Raw genomic sequence first — 13,241 nt, 5'->3', positions numbered from 1 at the left:
TTCATTAAAACCAGAAAACAAAATTTTCGATTTGACTCGGACAACAGAACTAAGATTAAGACTTATCATCCAATAGTTTTCAGGACATATAATCCAAAACCGACACACAATAATTTAAGAAAACAAAAGGTGCCAAACATAAATTAGGTAGAAATACAAATAAAGTCGCCTAATGCATTACCGTCAGTAAAACATACATCAAATCAAGATCAAAAAAGTCACTAAAGATGCAGCTCTTTCCTTCCAAACGTTTCCTCCATTGTCGGCAGACGAATCTATCCACTTACAGGAAGACATAAACTAGAGAAAAAAACTAGGCAGTAGGCTCCACTTTAGGATCATTAATCTCAGAGGTCCATTCTCTGCAACAAGTCAAAGCAACCAGTTCCCGTAAGAGCGGGCAAGCCAAGACATATTCTAGCTGAGGGAGTCTCTAGCCTGTCCACTTCTCCATAAGTAGCTGCTTGAACAATAAACTTAGTGGCTGTTTCAAACGTCATTCTGCAGAACGGAGAAGTTGACTCTGCAATTCCTCCCATACGGCTCATTGGACGGTACCCACCAGAGAACGTCATGTAATCCGCGATGAGGTTCAAGTGTCTGATGCTAACTGAGATACCGTACGATTTGAAAACGTGGTTAATTTCCCTGATGATCGTCTCTCTCGCTGCTTCAACTCCAAAAGTGTTGAGCATGTCGTGAATGCTGTTGCTGTACAAGTACCTGACGTCAAGCTTGTCTTGAAACTCCCAGAGACCGGCAAAATCTACTCCTGATGCGTGGAGAGCTGGTGAGGCTTTCTTTTCCTCGTTGGAGATCTCTGCTCTCTCCTTTGGGTTGTCTCCGTAGTATATCACTTGAGGATCACCACAGTTAGCTACCGTGCACCGTTCGATCTTCCCAAGGTTTTGGACGTAAACTTTCTGTGCTGTCTTCTGAGCAACCTGCGTGTAAGAAAATAGTATGAGGGCTTAGCACACATCAGAGTCATAAAGGGTAATAATATCTTCAAGGAAAAGGTACCTGAGCAAGTAATATATGAGGCTCATTTTTATGAAACTTGAAATGGACCTCAAATGTCTTTCCTTTGCCTTCAGCAAAGATGTGTCTGTCTTTTTCACCACTGACAAATCTTTGTCTCTTCTTTTTTTTACTCTCTTGTTGAACACTCTTCACCTCTTTCTTCGCTTCCAAGGTATCTTCCTCCGGGGTCTCTTCCTTGCTAACTTCTCCGTCCTCATCTTCATCATCATCCATCTCAGGGTCAACTACTCCACTAACTGAAGATGGTTCGTTCTTCTCATCGTCATCACTTTCCTCATAATCCTGCTCATCTGTTGCTTGCTTCTTCCGTTTCTGTTCATCTGCACCAAGATCATCAGCCTCTGTATCCTCTCCCTCATCATCATCATCGTCATCATCGCCTCCAGCCTTCTTTCCACTATCTGAATCATCATTATCCGTTTCGTTTCCGGATTTTGGACCGTTGTCTTTCTCAATCTTTATGCCCCTGATTCTCAAGAGCATTTTCATGTGAGTCTCTATAGCGTCTTCCAGCTTCCTCAGAAACGTGACCGTCATTGTCTCTTCCCAGTCTTCTTCAGTAATATCTGTGTGCTTTGGATAATGCTCTGGCTTATAGAGATTTATCTTAAGCTTGTGAATACTGCAAACTTCACCCCCATGAACTGCAAATGGTATGACGGACACTTCCATACTCTTGATAATATCTGCTACCGTAATCTTCCTCAACTTATCAGTGATTTGACTTGCATCATCACTGCACAAATGACAAAGTTCAAGCCAAAAAATTCAATTTCATATTACTAAGTGGTCTAAAAATCGGTCTAAAGGTCTCTAGGTGGCAAATCGTATCTAAACGAAACCATTATGTTAACCGATTCTAGACGTTCATCTAATCAAAATAGTTCCCTAACGCATGACTACCGCCTAGCAACTTTTTAAACATATCACTTTCTAAGAGAAGCTACCCATCAAGTGACCATAACTAAAGCAACTTACTTTGTTTTGCCCTTCAGCAATGGGCAGGTCATGATGGGTGTCTTAATGTCTGCAGCAGCAGTCATCAAGATCTCTTGTAAACGTGGAATACCAAGTGTCACATTCATCTCTCCACGTCCAGCAAGATGGAAAGTATTCAACCTGTAAATTGACAGAGCAAAAGAGAATTATAAGCAAATATTCAATGAAGGATTCGAAAGTTTCAAGACCAAAACATAAGGAAATAACTAACGTCATCTGAGTTGATGGCTCTCCTACAGATTGTGCAGCAAGTACACCTACAGGCTCTCCTGGCTGGGCGAGACTTGCAAAGAATTTTGACTTCACTAGCTTCAGAAGATCTTCTTGTCTCACCATTTTAGAAGCAATACGTTCTTTCATAGGCATTGCCTCTACAAACTTCTCAGCTCCCTTCTTAAGCGTAATAGGAAGATCAGTTATGTAACTACTGGATCCAGATAGCATGTCTTCGGTACATCTTTCAAGGAACATATCTTGATTCTGAATAAAGTTAAATAACAACATAAGTTTCCGAGAAGCAGATACAGATAAGGAAAAGGCTAAACCGTTTGAAAAGGAATGCATACTAAGGTCATTTCTTGGAACTTTTCAATGAAGCTAGACCGATGAACATCCACGCCATCTTCACCATATTGGAACTGAATGATGGACCCATCAGCATCCCGTACTGTACAATCATAGTTGACTTTCAGGCTCTCAAGATTTTTCATCAAACATCTCTGTAGATACCCACTACGTGATGTCTTCACAGCAGTATCAACTAACCTGTGGACCAGAATGACTTAAGTGATTACAATGCGGCAGAACAAAGATGGCAAAGACTCTTAACAGAAATATCACAGGGGATGCAGCACAAGAACACTAAAAAAAGTTCAAAGAATATAAGTTTTATACATACTACTTACCCTTCTCGTCCAGCCATACAATGAAAGTAGTATTCTTGGGGGCGGAGACCGCTAAGGAATCTGTCACTAATAAAACCTCCAGCTCTAGGTGACCAATCCCATGGATGGAAGCAAGGTAGTGTCTTCCCCGAAACCATTCGGGGAACTCTTTTTCCTTCTAAATCTTGCTGGCCAAGGTGAGAAGAAATTTGCTGGAAGTTAACCTGCACAACGTCGACAACATGAGAAAGAACTGATGAAAATTACTTGCAGCAATAAAGGCTCCACTGAAAAAGTAAATATAACAAGAGGTTCTGTCTTTTGGTAAACTGCTTCTTTATCTCATTCCAAAAAATATATATATATTGAAGAGCCAACAACAACGAGCATACTGAAGAAAAGACTCACCTTACTACCCTTAGCCCCAGATATTGTCATCAGAGAGATACAATTCGTTCCAGGTGTTTTCAACAACCCATCCGAGAGCAAATCGTTCATCACCCCCTTGCCTGAACACTGGTTGAGCTCACTTACGACGCTCCTGTCCAAAGATGCTAAAGCAAGTTCGCCATCCTCATACAGAACTCGCTCAATTCTGGATTTCATGTCCTGAGGATCTGTAGGAAAGACAGTAATCTGTGATTAGTTTATTTGGTAAACTAAAATTTCCATGCTTCATACTATACAATGTAACAAACGACCATGTCGATCAAGTACATACTCTGCCTAAAAAATACATACCTATCTGAGCATTAACATCAACGCCAAAGGTCTTACGGAGTACTTTTTCACCAACTCCTTCACATTCTCGAAGTTGCTCCGTCCTCTTTTCATCCACATCTTTCAAAATAATAAGATCATCAACTCCACAGGTGAAACCTTGAGTCTGAAAAGATGTTTAAGCAAAAGTTCAGGATACAGAAACTCCGTAACAAATGAAAACAAACTATAAACTTCATGAGAGCAAAAACCTGAAGGAAGACTGTGAAGAGACGACTAAAAACAGAAAGTAGGTTTCCTGCAGCATTTGGACCATAGAGCTCATGCACTGTATGAACCAATCCATAGTCCGCAAACTGAGCCTTGTCAATCACACCGCGGACAAATTCATTTTTTCTGATGAGCAGTTTATCTTCATTAAAATTATTCTTCTTGCTCTTTTTGCTGGATTCTCCACTTTTAGATTTTGCTTCTCTTGTTCTACATTTGAAGAAGTCAACCGGAAGTTTTGTAGATTTCTCTACGCTGAATGGGGGATGACCTTTGGTTATCTCATTTAACACTGCCGTGATGACCTAGAGCCAAACAAGAAAATCACCTTGGTTAGAGAAACCAACAAAACTATAAACAGAACCAATATCAGTGAGTGTTGTGATCACCTGCTTTCCTGTCCAAAGAGGTACTGGTTTCAAAATGGCAGGCGTAACAGTCAACAGCATTGCATTAGAAGCTGATTGTGTTACTTTCTTGCCAGAACGTCCAGAAAAAGAACTGAGTACCATGTCAGTCACGCCGGAACTGAAGAGAAGCTGATTGAATTCTTCTTTGTCCAAAAAGGTGTCCCCTTTGGTAAGTAAAACCGAACTAACAATGTGGTCCTGTAAAGTAAAAATACAAGGTCAATAAATATGACTAAATTTGTGAAACGAATACAAGGGTTTGAAGAAATAGCTTGGATGCAGAACCTGAATTAAAGCTCGAAGTGGATCACCATTAGAAGGCCTGGCATATTGGTTGTTGGCATTGACAATATTGTAAGCCTCAGATCGTGAAATCTCATCTTGTGGAAAATGGACATTCATCTCATCCCCATCGAAATCTGCATTGTATGTACTGGAACCAAAGTAGTTTTAAAATCAGTCCTGAGATACATCAAAATGTGTATGGAACGATCAATAAAAACATGGAAATTTGCATATCCTCGGAGTCTACCTGCAATTTGCATAGTGGAGACGAAGTGTTTTCTCCCCCTTGAGAACACGGACAATGTGAGCCATAATACTAGGTTTATGTAATGTTGGCTGCCATGACAAGAAAAATACATAAACAGTTAACAAAGACAGCTAAGAAGACTTTAGAAACAATCTAGATACGCAATATCAATAAAATCAAAAGTACGTGTCCACACCTGACGATTGACAAGGACGACGTCACCATCTTGCATATGCCGATAGACAGTTTTACATTCAAAGTTGACATCACAAGTTTTCCCAAGTTCTGTATTGACTCCTCGTGAGGACAATAGCTTTCTTGCAATTGCTATTCGTGCTTTTTTGGTAGGAGGCAGCTTCATTGTAGATACTTTGTCAGAGTAATGTGTAGCTCCCGGGTGAACGTCAGGACCATTAATGATAGCCTGCCTTAACTTTTCAACATTCCAAGGAGTCACCCTCTGCACCGGAAAAAAAACATACATAAGGTTACAATACATCTCGGACATGCATCTTTATGGAAAAAGACTATGTTTTAAAATTTGAAAAGCATTACAAGCAAAGATAATAGTAGTCTTCACATATGACTCTTCAGATCAATAAACCAAAATTTCATCCATCTAAGACTCTCGTGCGTGTGATTTAAAGTCAAAAGATTAGTGGTCAAATCAAGTAACTAGATTATGCGTAGATTACAAGTGCAATTTACTGTTATATGACATCATACCTCAGGATAACTCAATTTCAAAGCAAAGCAAGGAGGAATTCCAATGTCATTGACAGCGATAAAAGGATCTGGAGATATCACAGATCTGCATGCATGATTCACTCTCTTTCCCATCATCTTTTGCCGAAACAGACCCTCTTTCTTCTCCAGCAGTTGACATATTCCAGTACCCTCTCTCTGGCTTTTAACTGTAACGGATAATATTAGTCAGTCGACAAGTGGGGGCAATCAGTTGCTACAGGTAGCTAGAAAAAGAATAAGGATAGTTTTAGTGATAGATGCACCTAGAGTAAGTCAATGAGCAAGAAGCTAACCTGTGGCAGTCTTGCTATCAAACAAGACATTGACTGTTTCTTGAAGATTCATCCATATGGAAACTATCTTGGATAGACCTAATTTGTTAGTACAGGCATTTCCAAGGGCTATATTGGCTTCCAAGACCTTATTTAGCCCTGCGGTGTGAGCATGTTCCGTAACCTGTAAGAAACAAAAACGTAAATATATAAGTTAATGGGGGAAAGAGACACTGAAAGTGCCTCGCAGAGGCAATGCCAACAGCTATAACATAAACTCCAAAAGTTAGATAGGGAAAAAAGCGCCCAAACAGAAGCATATGTAAAGTAGAACTTACGCTGTCACCTCCTTTTGTTGGAGCTCTAAATTTAGTAGGAGGCACAAGAACACTCTTCAAAAAGAACATAGAATAGTCCCTTTTTTCAGATCCACTCTGCCAAAGATCACCAATGAAGGAGCAAAACTCATACTCATTATCCCACAAACCTTCTAAGATTTCCTTGACCTGAAACAGATGTAATAAAACAGCAGAGACATTATAAATGTGGAAATTTTTTTGTAAAGCTAAATTATATTAGAAACAAACCTCAATCGGCAAAAGGTCTCTTTTAGAAGCCTTCTTGAGATCTCCATAGTCTTTAGCTGCTTTCGAAGACTTTCCTTTTTTATTTTTAGCACCATCTTCAACTTCATGTAATCCACTGATACCACTCTCATCACCGTCATCGGAATCTTCCCCATTGTTAGCCGACTTCTTAGCCTTAACCCCTCGCAGTACATTAGCTCCAATATCTATCGCTGACATACCATCCTGTTTGAAAAAGATTGTTATTAATGAGAATATCAAAGAGGAAGAAACAAAATTCAAGAGGACATACCAAGCGAACCCATCCGAAAATAGGCTTCTCTAGTTTAGGAGGCTTTGCTTTGCAAGACTCACACTTCCTTGACTTCAACCTAAGAAACTGATTGATGACGTCAGTGGCTTCAGCGAACTGAAGAGATGTCCACCTCTGCTTTCCCATGTCGGAGTCTTCACATTCTTCTGGTGATGAATCAGTGGGTTTAAGAGAGAGCTGCTTAGCGGCAATCACATCACCTTTCATGATAAGTTTCAGCTGAGAGACGCATCTTGCAACCTTAAAAATGAACCAAAGATATAAAGAAATTTTAGTAAACGTAAACGAGAAGCCAACTCTTATCAAACTTGTTACCATATATACATATATGTAAACCTTACCACTTCCTTTTTAACCATAAAGTGATGACAGAAGAAACATGTCCTCTGCAAAAATATGAAAAGGAGATTGAACAGCAAAGGGTGGTAGATAGGACGGACAAGCTCGATACGCCCACAATGTCCTGGACAATCTAAATTGCGCTGATCACACGTTTTACACCTGCATTAATTGGAGAATGTAAAAAAGCTCAGATTAAGCAAACAATATGACGAGAGAGAATCATAGAAGCTAAACATTGTCTCTCTAACTAGGCGACACCTAAGCGCCTTTGAACATTGTCTCTCTAACAAAATTACCATTATAATTAACATGTTCAAGCAAGAGACAAAGGAAATAAAAAAAATCAAATATTTATATAAAAGTCCTTAAAAAAGGAGAAGTCTTTACTTTGATCTATCATCCTCCATTGGACCCATAAGAGGATCATAGAGACCACCAGGGACAGGTCTCCCAACGTTATCGAGCAAGATGGGTTTTGTAACTCGAAGAACACTGTGCTTTCGGACATCTTCCTCTGTCATGAAGCTAAACCTAACGGACTCAACCACTTGGGAAGCTCCCTGGAGAAACCCAAAACCTCCAAAAGCATTAGCTAAAACCATCAAAGCTAGAAACTTTATGAACCAGCAATCGAAAAACTATTAACAAACCTCTGTGGTGGTTTGAGCCATAGCGAGTGAGTTCTGCGAGAGCGGAGAGAATTAGAGTTCAATTTACTTTATCGCCGGTGATAACGCGGCGGCGCGAAGAACCTGCTTCAAGGTTTTATTTTGTTCCCTTCAAATACGGCTTGAAGGGTTTTAGGTTGAAGATGAAAAAAAATGTGTGTATATAATTTATTAATTATGGTTTATTTATGTAAAACCTTTTATTTTATTTTATTTTTGTCTCCGTCTGTTCGGCCCAAAATTAAAAACCTTGTTGCCGACAAAAAAGCCCACTAGTTAACTTTTGCTTAATCATGTAATTAACTTCAGATAGTGTCTCGTTAGTTAACGTTTTCTTCCAACATTTGTTACATTTAGTCCATAAATCTCTTGTAATAACATACTCTGTTGAATAATTTAAAGCAAGGTTCTTAAAATTAGTATAGGTGGTGTCTAAGACTCTAAGTCCCGGCCTAAACGGCAATTCGGTACTATCCAAAATAATTTTTTAAAGTTTCGATTTATACAATTCAAATAAGTTTAAACTGTTCAAAACGGTTTAAATCGATTTAAATGAATCTAAATTAGTTTAAGTGTTAGATCTCTTGTAATAACATACTCTGTTGAATAATTTAAAGCAAGGTTCTTAAAATTAGTATAGGTGGTGTCTAAGACTCTAAGTCCCGGCCTAAACGGCAATTCGGTACTATCCAAAATAATTTTTTAAAGTTTCGATTTATACAATTCAAATAAGTTTAAACTGTTCAAAACGGTTTAAATCGATTTAAATGAATCTAAATTAGTTTAAGTGTTAGATTAAATAATAGTGTTAGTACAAATTCACAATTATCTCATTTATTTTCCTTTGTATATCGTCATTTTATAATTAAACTCAAAAACTAAAATATTTTATATCAATGTAATAATCCGTGAATGTCTCTTAGTTAACTTTTTCTTCTAACATTTGTTACATCTTGTCCATGAATCTCTTGTAATAACATGCTTTGTTGAATGAATCTAAGAAAGGAAAAAAGAATATCGAAAATGAAAAGTCTTTAAGAACAATCCCAACTTCCAATTCTAATAATATAAAGTTATACAATGCCTATGCACTTAAGAAGAAGAAAAATCACAAGGGAGTAGGCCGAGTAAATAGCAATAGTAGTAGCTAAACAAGATGGAGCTGATAATAATTAAGGGATTTCACTTGGGAGAGTTTTGTTTTTGCTTTTGTTTCTTATAACAAAACTGATACGCTTCTTGTCTGTGTTTTGATCTTTTCGATCCTTTCTTTTACTTCTGCTTCTCCACTTCTGTTTGGGAGGATGATCCTGAGTCGTTATGATTGTCTTTTGGCTTGGCTGGAACGACTTTGGCTGGGGTAGAACGCTCAGACTGAGAGGAGCGGATCAGGATCTGCATACAGAGAGTGATGATGCCTAGACCAAGCGCCGAAAACGCGATGCCTTTCCATGAGGAGAAGAGATTTGACCAGTGTAAGAACTTCATTGCTCCGAGAATCAGTAGACATGACCATGATAGAACCACCTGGATAAAAAGATGAAGGGTCTCGTGAGATTTTGACTATTATAGATGGACCGGCGAGAGTGTTTTGAGACACTTACTGCAAGAGACTTTATGGGACGGCCAATGTTCTGTTCTTGCTGACCAGAGAAAGTGTCTGCAGCTATGTGTTTGTCTAATAGTGCATCCTGTACCACAGAGCCGAGAACAGAGAGTATGTCAAAATGAACGTTTAACTTAGCTTCTCTCTACCATTGAATCTTGTCACTATATCCATAATCTTTACCTTAGCAACAAACTGATCTCTGCACCACTGTGCAATTGCGTCATCTGATTCAGGCAAGTCTTTCATCGAGTGACACTTGATGTGAACATGCACCTGAAACCACCATCAATGATTTGGGAATGGTCAGGGAGTTACAAAAACATTCCACAAGATAAGGGTTGCAGTGAAAATAAAATGGATAGTTCTGTGAATACTATAAAATGTGAGAAGAGTGCAAGTTGTAATTGCTATATGTTGCTTAATGATGATGACCTATTCATATTTTTTTACTTGCTTACCACAGAAGGTTGTCCTTTGAATAGTCTTAGCATCGTTGGGGGTGGAGATGTTTTTGGAATAGCCACGGTCATATCATAAATGGCTGGGACAAATGAACGCATATTACTAACAGCTGACACAAAACCCTGACAATAAAAATACAAACCAAGTCTGATAATCAGTGCAGAAAACACAATATCCATCCACGAATAAAGGCTACGAAGATATCAAGTTGCCGAAAGAATGGGTACAAAGAAAAATAGTACAACTTACTTTGGTGCGAGGAATCAACACATTTCGAGGGACAGGCAGCTCAGAGGAGGCAGCGTACTCTTGTGCTGCTTTAAGTTTAGCCTCTGTAAAGCGGGTTCCCTCCACAAAAAGTGCTAACCAGAAAGGTCTAGGGAAGTCGTTCAAGCGTTGAAGACCTGACTGTAAAATTTAGATAAGAAACACAAATAATTAACTCATGGTCTGGAAATGAAGATTCTAAATGAGTTGCACAAGAAGAATATAAATCCATACCTTTAGAGTGCTTTCATCCTTTGCCCAATTTCTTTCCAGAAACAGATACTCCGAGAACCACATTGACCAGCCTATGACCTGTTTGTGCAAGTCAGATCATAGAATAAAAAGGAGAAGTATATGAACCTAAAGCAATGATCTTTTTTTCTCAACCCAAAGCTTGTTATCAAGTTTCTAACATATTCAAGAGATTCGGAAAGATCCTACTAATAGATTTCACATACTGGAAGAAATTTGGAAGACTTCTTCATAACAGCCAATGCGCTTCCCAGGCAACCTGACCTCTGCAAGGAAAGAAGATGTGAAAAAATAAAATATAAGATGTAAGCACTGAGCAGATTATGATGCTATATTTCCTCTAATCTCAACAGCGGATCTAAGGACTGTAACCTTCTACCTAAGAGAGTCTATATTCACCAGAAACTAGAAAACCACACATGGTCCCCAGTTATGCATTCAAGCGAAGCCAGTTGTTTAGAAAAAGGATGAATGAAAATGTGAGATTAAGTTATGTACCTGAGCCAGAATCCATCCCACAAGCCAATCAATATCACTCCGGTGATTACAAACGACAAGAGCATGTTCTTTGCCTGGAAGAAAAGTATAGAAACAGAAACTTTCATATACATGACTTTTATATTATGGTTCTCAATAAACAGAAACTTACCCATTCTATTGAAGGTCTCATTATCCGCAAATACTTGGATCTAGGGCAAAAGAAAAAGGAAGTTTCAGAAGATGGTCATGCACAGGTCTGCTTCCTAGTCATTTTACTAAATAAGGGAAAAGAGGATACCTTTACACCAGCCCACCAGTCAACGATCCAGACAAGCTCGAGCCACAAGGTTTCAGCAACCACCCGGTTGATTTTTCTGTATGTGTTCTTAGACAGAGGTCGAATCAGGACATAGCATATTGCCTGAAATAACCAAAACAAAAAAAAAGTTCCAACCTTTAAACAAAAGCAAACGAAGTTCAGAGACAAGGCTCAATCACAAAGACATGAAACTTCCTTCTTCAATCCCAAAACCTAGAAACTAACTCATGGCGGAGAAGGACGAATGGAGACAAACATTCTCTCAGTCTAGTTGAAAATCAACATAAATAAAGGAACTTTAAAATTCAAAAAACCACCAAAACTAAACAATAATAACTCTTATGCTCAGTGCCCTAAGAGGAGATCTACAAACACAGGAGAACATCAACGGAATCTTTTCAAAAAAGGTTTCGAATTTTAGGAAACCCACCTGAAGGAGATTGACAACGAGACCAGAAATGAAGAAGAGAATACCCAGAGGCACAATCACAGCTGCTGCCATCGCCATTGAATAAACACACCAAACCAAAGCAGCTAATGTGATGATAACACTCCAAAACTCTGTTTCCCAGATTCAAAAGGACAAGTTTTTTTGGGTTGCAGATAGATTTTAAAAGAGGAAAAATTAAATAACCCCAACCAGAAACAAATCGCAAAATTAACTTTTTGCGATTTTAATGTTTCCCGATACAGTTAGAATTTTGGGAGCGATTTTATTTTTCTATCAGTGTTATAAGGAGGAGATAGATGATCACGAGGACACGGAATGGGCGTTTCTCTCTTTTATTTCATTCTAGCCCCTATATTTTGTACATTATTTAAAATGTCCCCTTTCTCTTTTTTTCTATAATTCAATTAGGTCAACCAACTTTCTTTCATCTATATTTGACTTCTGACGTAATATTAGCTACAATTCTTTTTTGTTCAAATATTAGCTAGAATTTATCTCTAGTCTTTACATCTTCAGATCACTTCTCCACCCAAACTCTTAACCATGGTTTTAATAAGTTTTACAGTCCGTTTATATTATGGAGGAGTTAGTTTCCTCTGTTTCCTTTTGCATGAGTAAAAACAAAATGTTGTGTGTGTGTTTTTAATTTATTTAAGCAAAGATTACATTCGGGTAGTTTAAATAAAGATGTATCAAAAGCAAGATATTGTTCCAATCGAATTTAGACCATACGTGTTACGACCATTAACATGTAGCAAGATACTTGTTCCCAACAATTCTCCAAGCATGTTATACTTTTCAGACAAACTTTGCCAACATTATTAAACTATTATCACGACGAAGTCCCATGTGAAACCCGCCCACAGTATATTTACATGTTCATCTTTGTAACACACTTAACGCCCCAGATTGATATCCATGGTATGTAAGAGTAGTAAGACTGTAAGAGACAAACTAACTATGCTTCTTTATGTTTTTGCCATGCATAGTCTAAAGGTGGGCTGTATACTATCGTGGATGTTAAGTCTTCCACTTTCTTCAATATCGATCTTGTCAATTTTCTACTTCGCTTCTTTGTGGATTTTCATATATTTGTTTGCTTCCATTCACGTGATTGACATGGTCCAGATTGTTTTAGTGCGGTGTAAAGTGTTAGAATCTTTCGTGTAATGAGACTTACTGATTAAAGAGTTTCAAGGTATAAAAGAATATTTAAAGTTCTTTTAAGCAAAGTTCAAATATTTTTAATGATTAAAGAGTTTCAAGGTATAAAAGAATATCGTTGAGGTGGTTGATCTATCAAACCTAATTTTCTTTTTATATATAAACAAATCAAAAATCAAAACAAAGTAAAGAATAAGAAAATTTGATCTTAATTAATGTTATTTATTTCTAGATACAACTTTCTTATGTAAGATCATTTGTCTTAAGTGATTTTTTTTTGCCAATGTGGAATGTATTGTTGAACCTAAAATGTTAAGGCGCCAGGAAAGATTGTTACTTCTGTGATATACATCCCACTTTTCGAAAATAAATTTCAAACTATTTGACGAATAGTAATTTATACATTTGTTATATATGATATATCTAAAGCGAGCATAGATTGTATAGTT

At 37.9% G+C, this 13,241-nt stretch overlaps 2 protein-coding genes across 2 annotated transcripts; both read right to left on the bottom strand.

The window, feature by feature from the left end:
* Positions 1-7,968, bottom strand: LOC103841672 (DNA-directed RNA polymerase I subunit 1). The gene is made up of 21 exons (XM_009118222.3): positions 7,771-7,968; positions 7,508-7,680; positions 7,120-7,279; positions 6,758-7,018; positions 6,466-6,690; positions 6,217-6,384; positions 5,900-6,062; positions 5,586-5,773; positions 5,056-5,319; positions 4,860-4,948; positions 4,613-4,760; positions 4,307-4,525; positions 3,899-4,222; positions 3,669-3,813; positions 3,336-3,544; positions 2,949-3,151; positions 2,610-2,808; positions 2,255-2,523; positions 2,023-2,163; positions 1,024-1,780; positions 1-944 (listed from the first exon to the last, which is right to left on the bottom strand). The coding sequence occupies exons 1-21, from the start codon at positions 7,789-7,791 to the stop codon at positions 348-350; spliced, it is 4,923 nt and encodes a 1,640-aa protein (XP_009116470.2). The 5' UTR covers positions 7,792-7,968; the 3' UTR covers positions 1-347.
* Positions 7,969-8,802: 834 nt separating this feature from the next.
* Positions 8,803-11,911, bottom strand: LOC103841671 (1-acyl-sn-glycerol-3-phosphate acyltransferase 2). The gene is made up of 11 exons (XM_009118221.3): positions 11,608-11,911; positions 11,157-11,279; positions 11,028-11,067; positions 10,877-10,950; positions 10,585-10,644; positions 10,361-10,438; positions 10,109-10,267; positions 9,856-9,981; positions 9,578-9,670; positions 9,393-9,479; positions 8,803-9,315 (listed from the first exon to the last, which is right to left on the bottom strand). The coding sequence occupies exons 1-11, from the start codon at positions 11,683-11,685 to the stop codon at positions 9,061-9,063; spliced, it is 1,173 nt and encodes a 390-aa protein (XP_009116469.1). The 5' UTR covers positions 11,686-11,911; the 3' UTR covers positions 8,803-9,060.
* Positions 11,912-13,241: the final 1,330 nt, after the last annotated feature.

Source organism: Brassica rapa, chromosome A09 (genome assembly GCF_000309985.2).
Source record: "Brassica rapa cultivar Chiifu-401-42 chromosome A09, CAAS_Brap_v3.01, whole genome shotgun sequence".
In the NCBI taxonomy this organism is placed as follows: domain Eukaryota; kingdom Viridiplantae; phylum Streptophyta; class Magnoliopsida; order Brassicales; family Brassicaceae; genus Brassica; species Brassica rapa.
The sequence above is the reverse complement of the archived record's forward strand: the minus strand, read 5'-3'. Positions and strand labels throughout refer to the sequence as shown.

Bases quoted from the DNA above. Each gene is read 5' to 3' on its own strand.
- LOC103841671 (XM_009118221.3), bottom strand. From the start codon at position 11,685: ATGGCGATGGCAGCAGCTGTGATTGTGCCTCTGGGTATTCTCTTCTTC. The intron at 11,068-11,156 runs GTATCCTCTTTT...CTTTTGCCCTAG, and splicing joins ACTGGTGGGCTGGTGTAAAG to ATCCAAGTATTTGCGGATAA. The intron at 10,268-10,360 runs GTATGGATTTAT...TAAATTTTACAG, and splicing joins AGGATGAAAGCACTCTAAAG to TCAGGTCTTCAACGCTTGAA.
- LOC103841672 (XM_009118222.3), bottom strand. From the start codon at position 7,791: ATGGCTCAAACCACCACAGAG. The intron at 7,019-7,119 runs GTAAGGTTTACA...TTCATTTTTAAG, and splicing joins TTATGGTTAAAAAGGAAGTG to GTTGCAAGATGCGTCTCTCA. The intron at 4,223-4,306 runs GTGATCACAACA...GTTTGGCTCTAG, and splicing joins CTCTTTGGACAGGAAAGCAG to GTCATCACGGCAGTGTTAAA.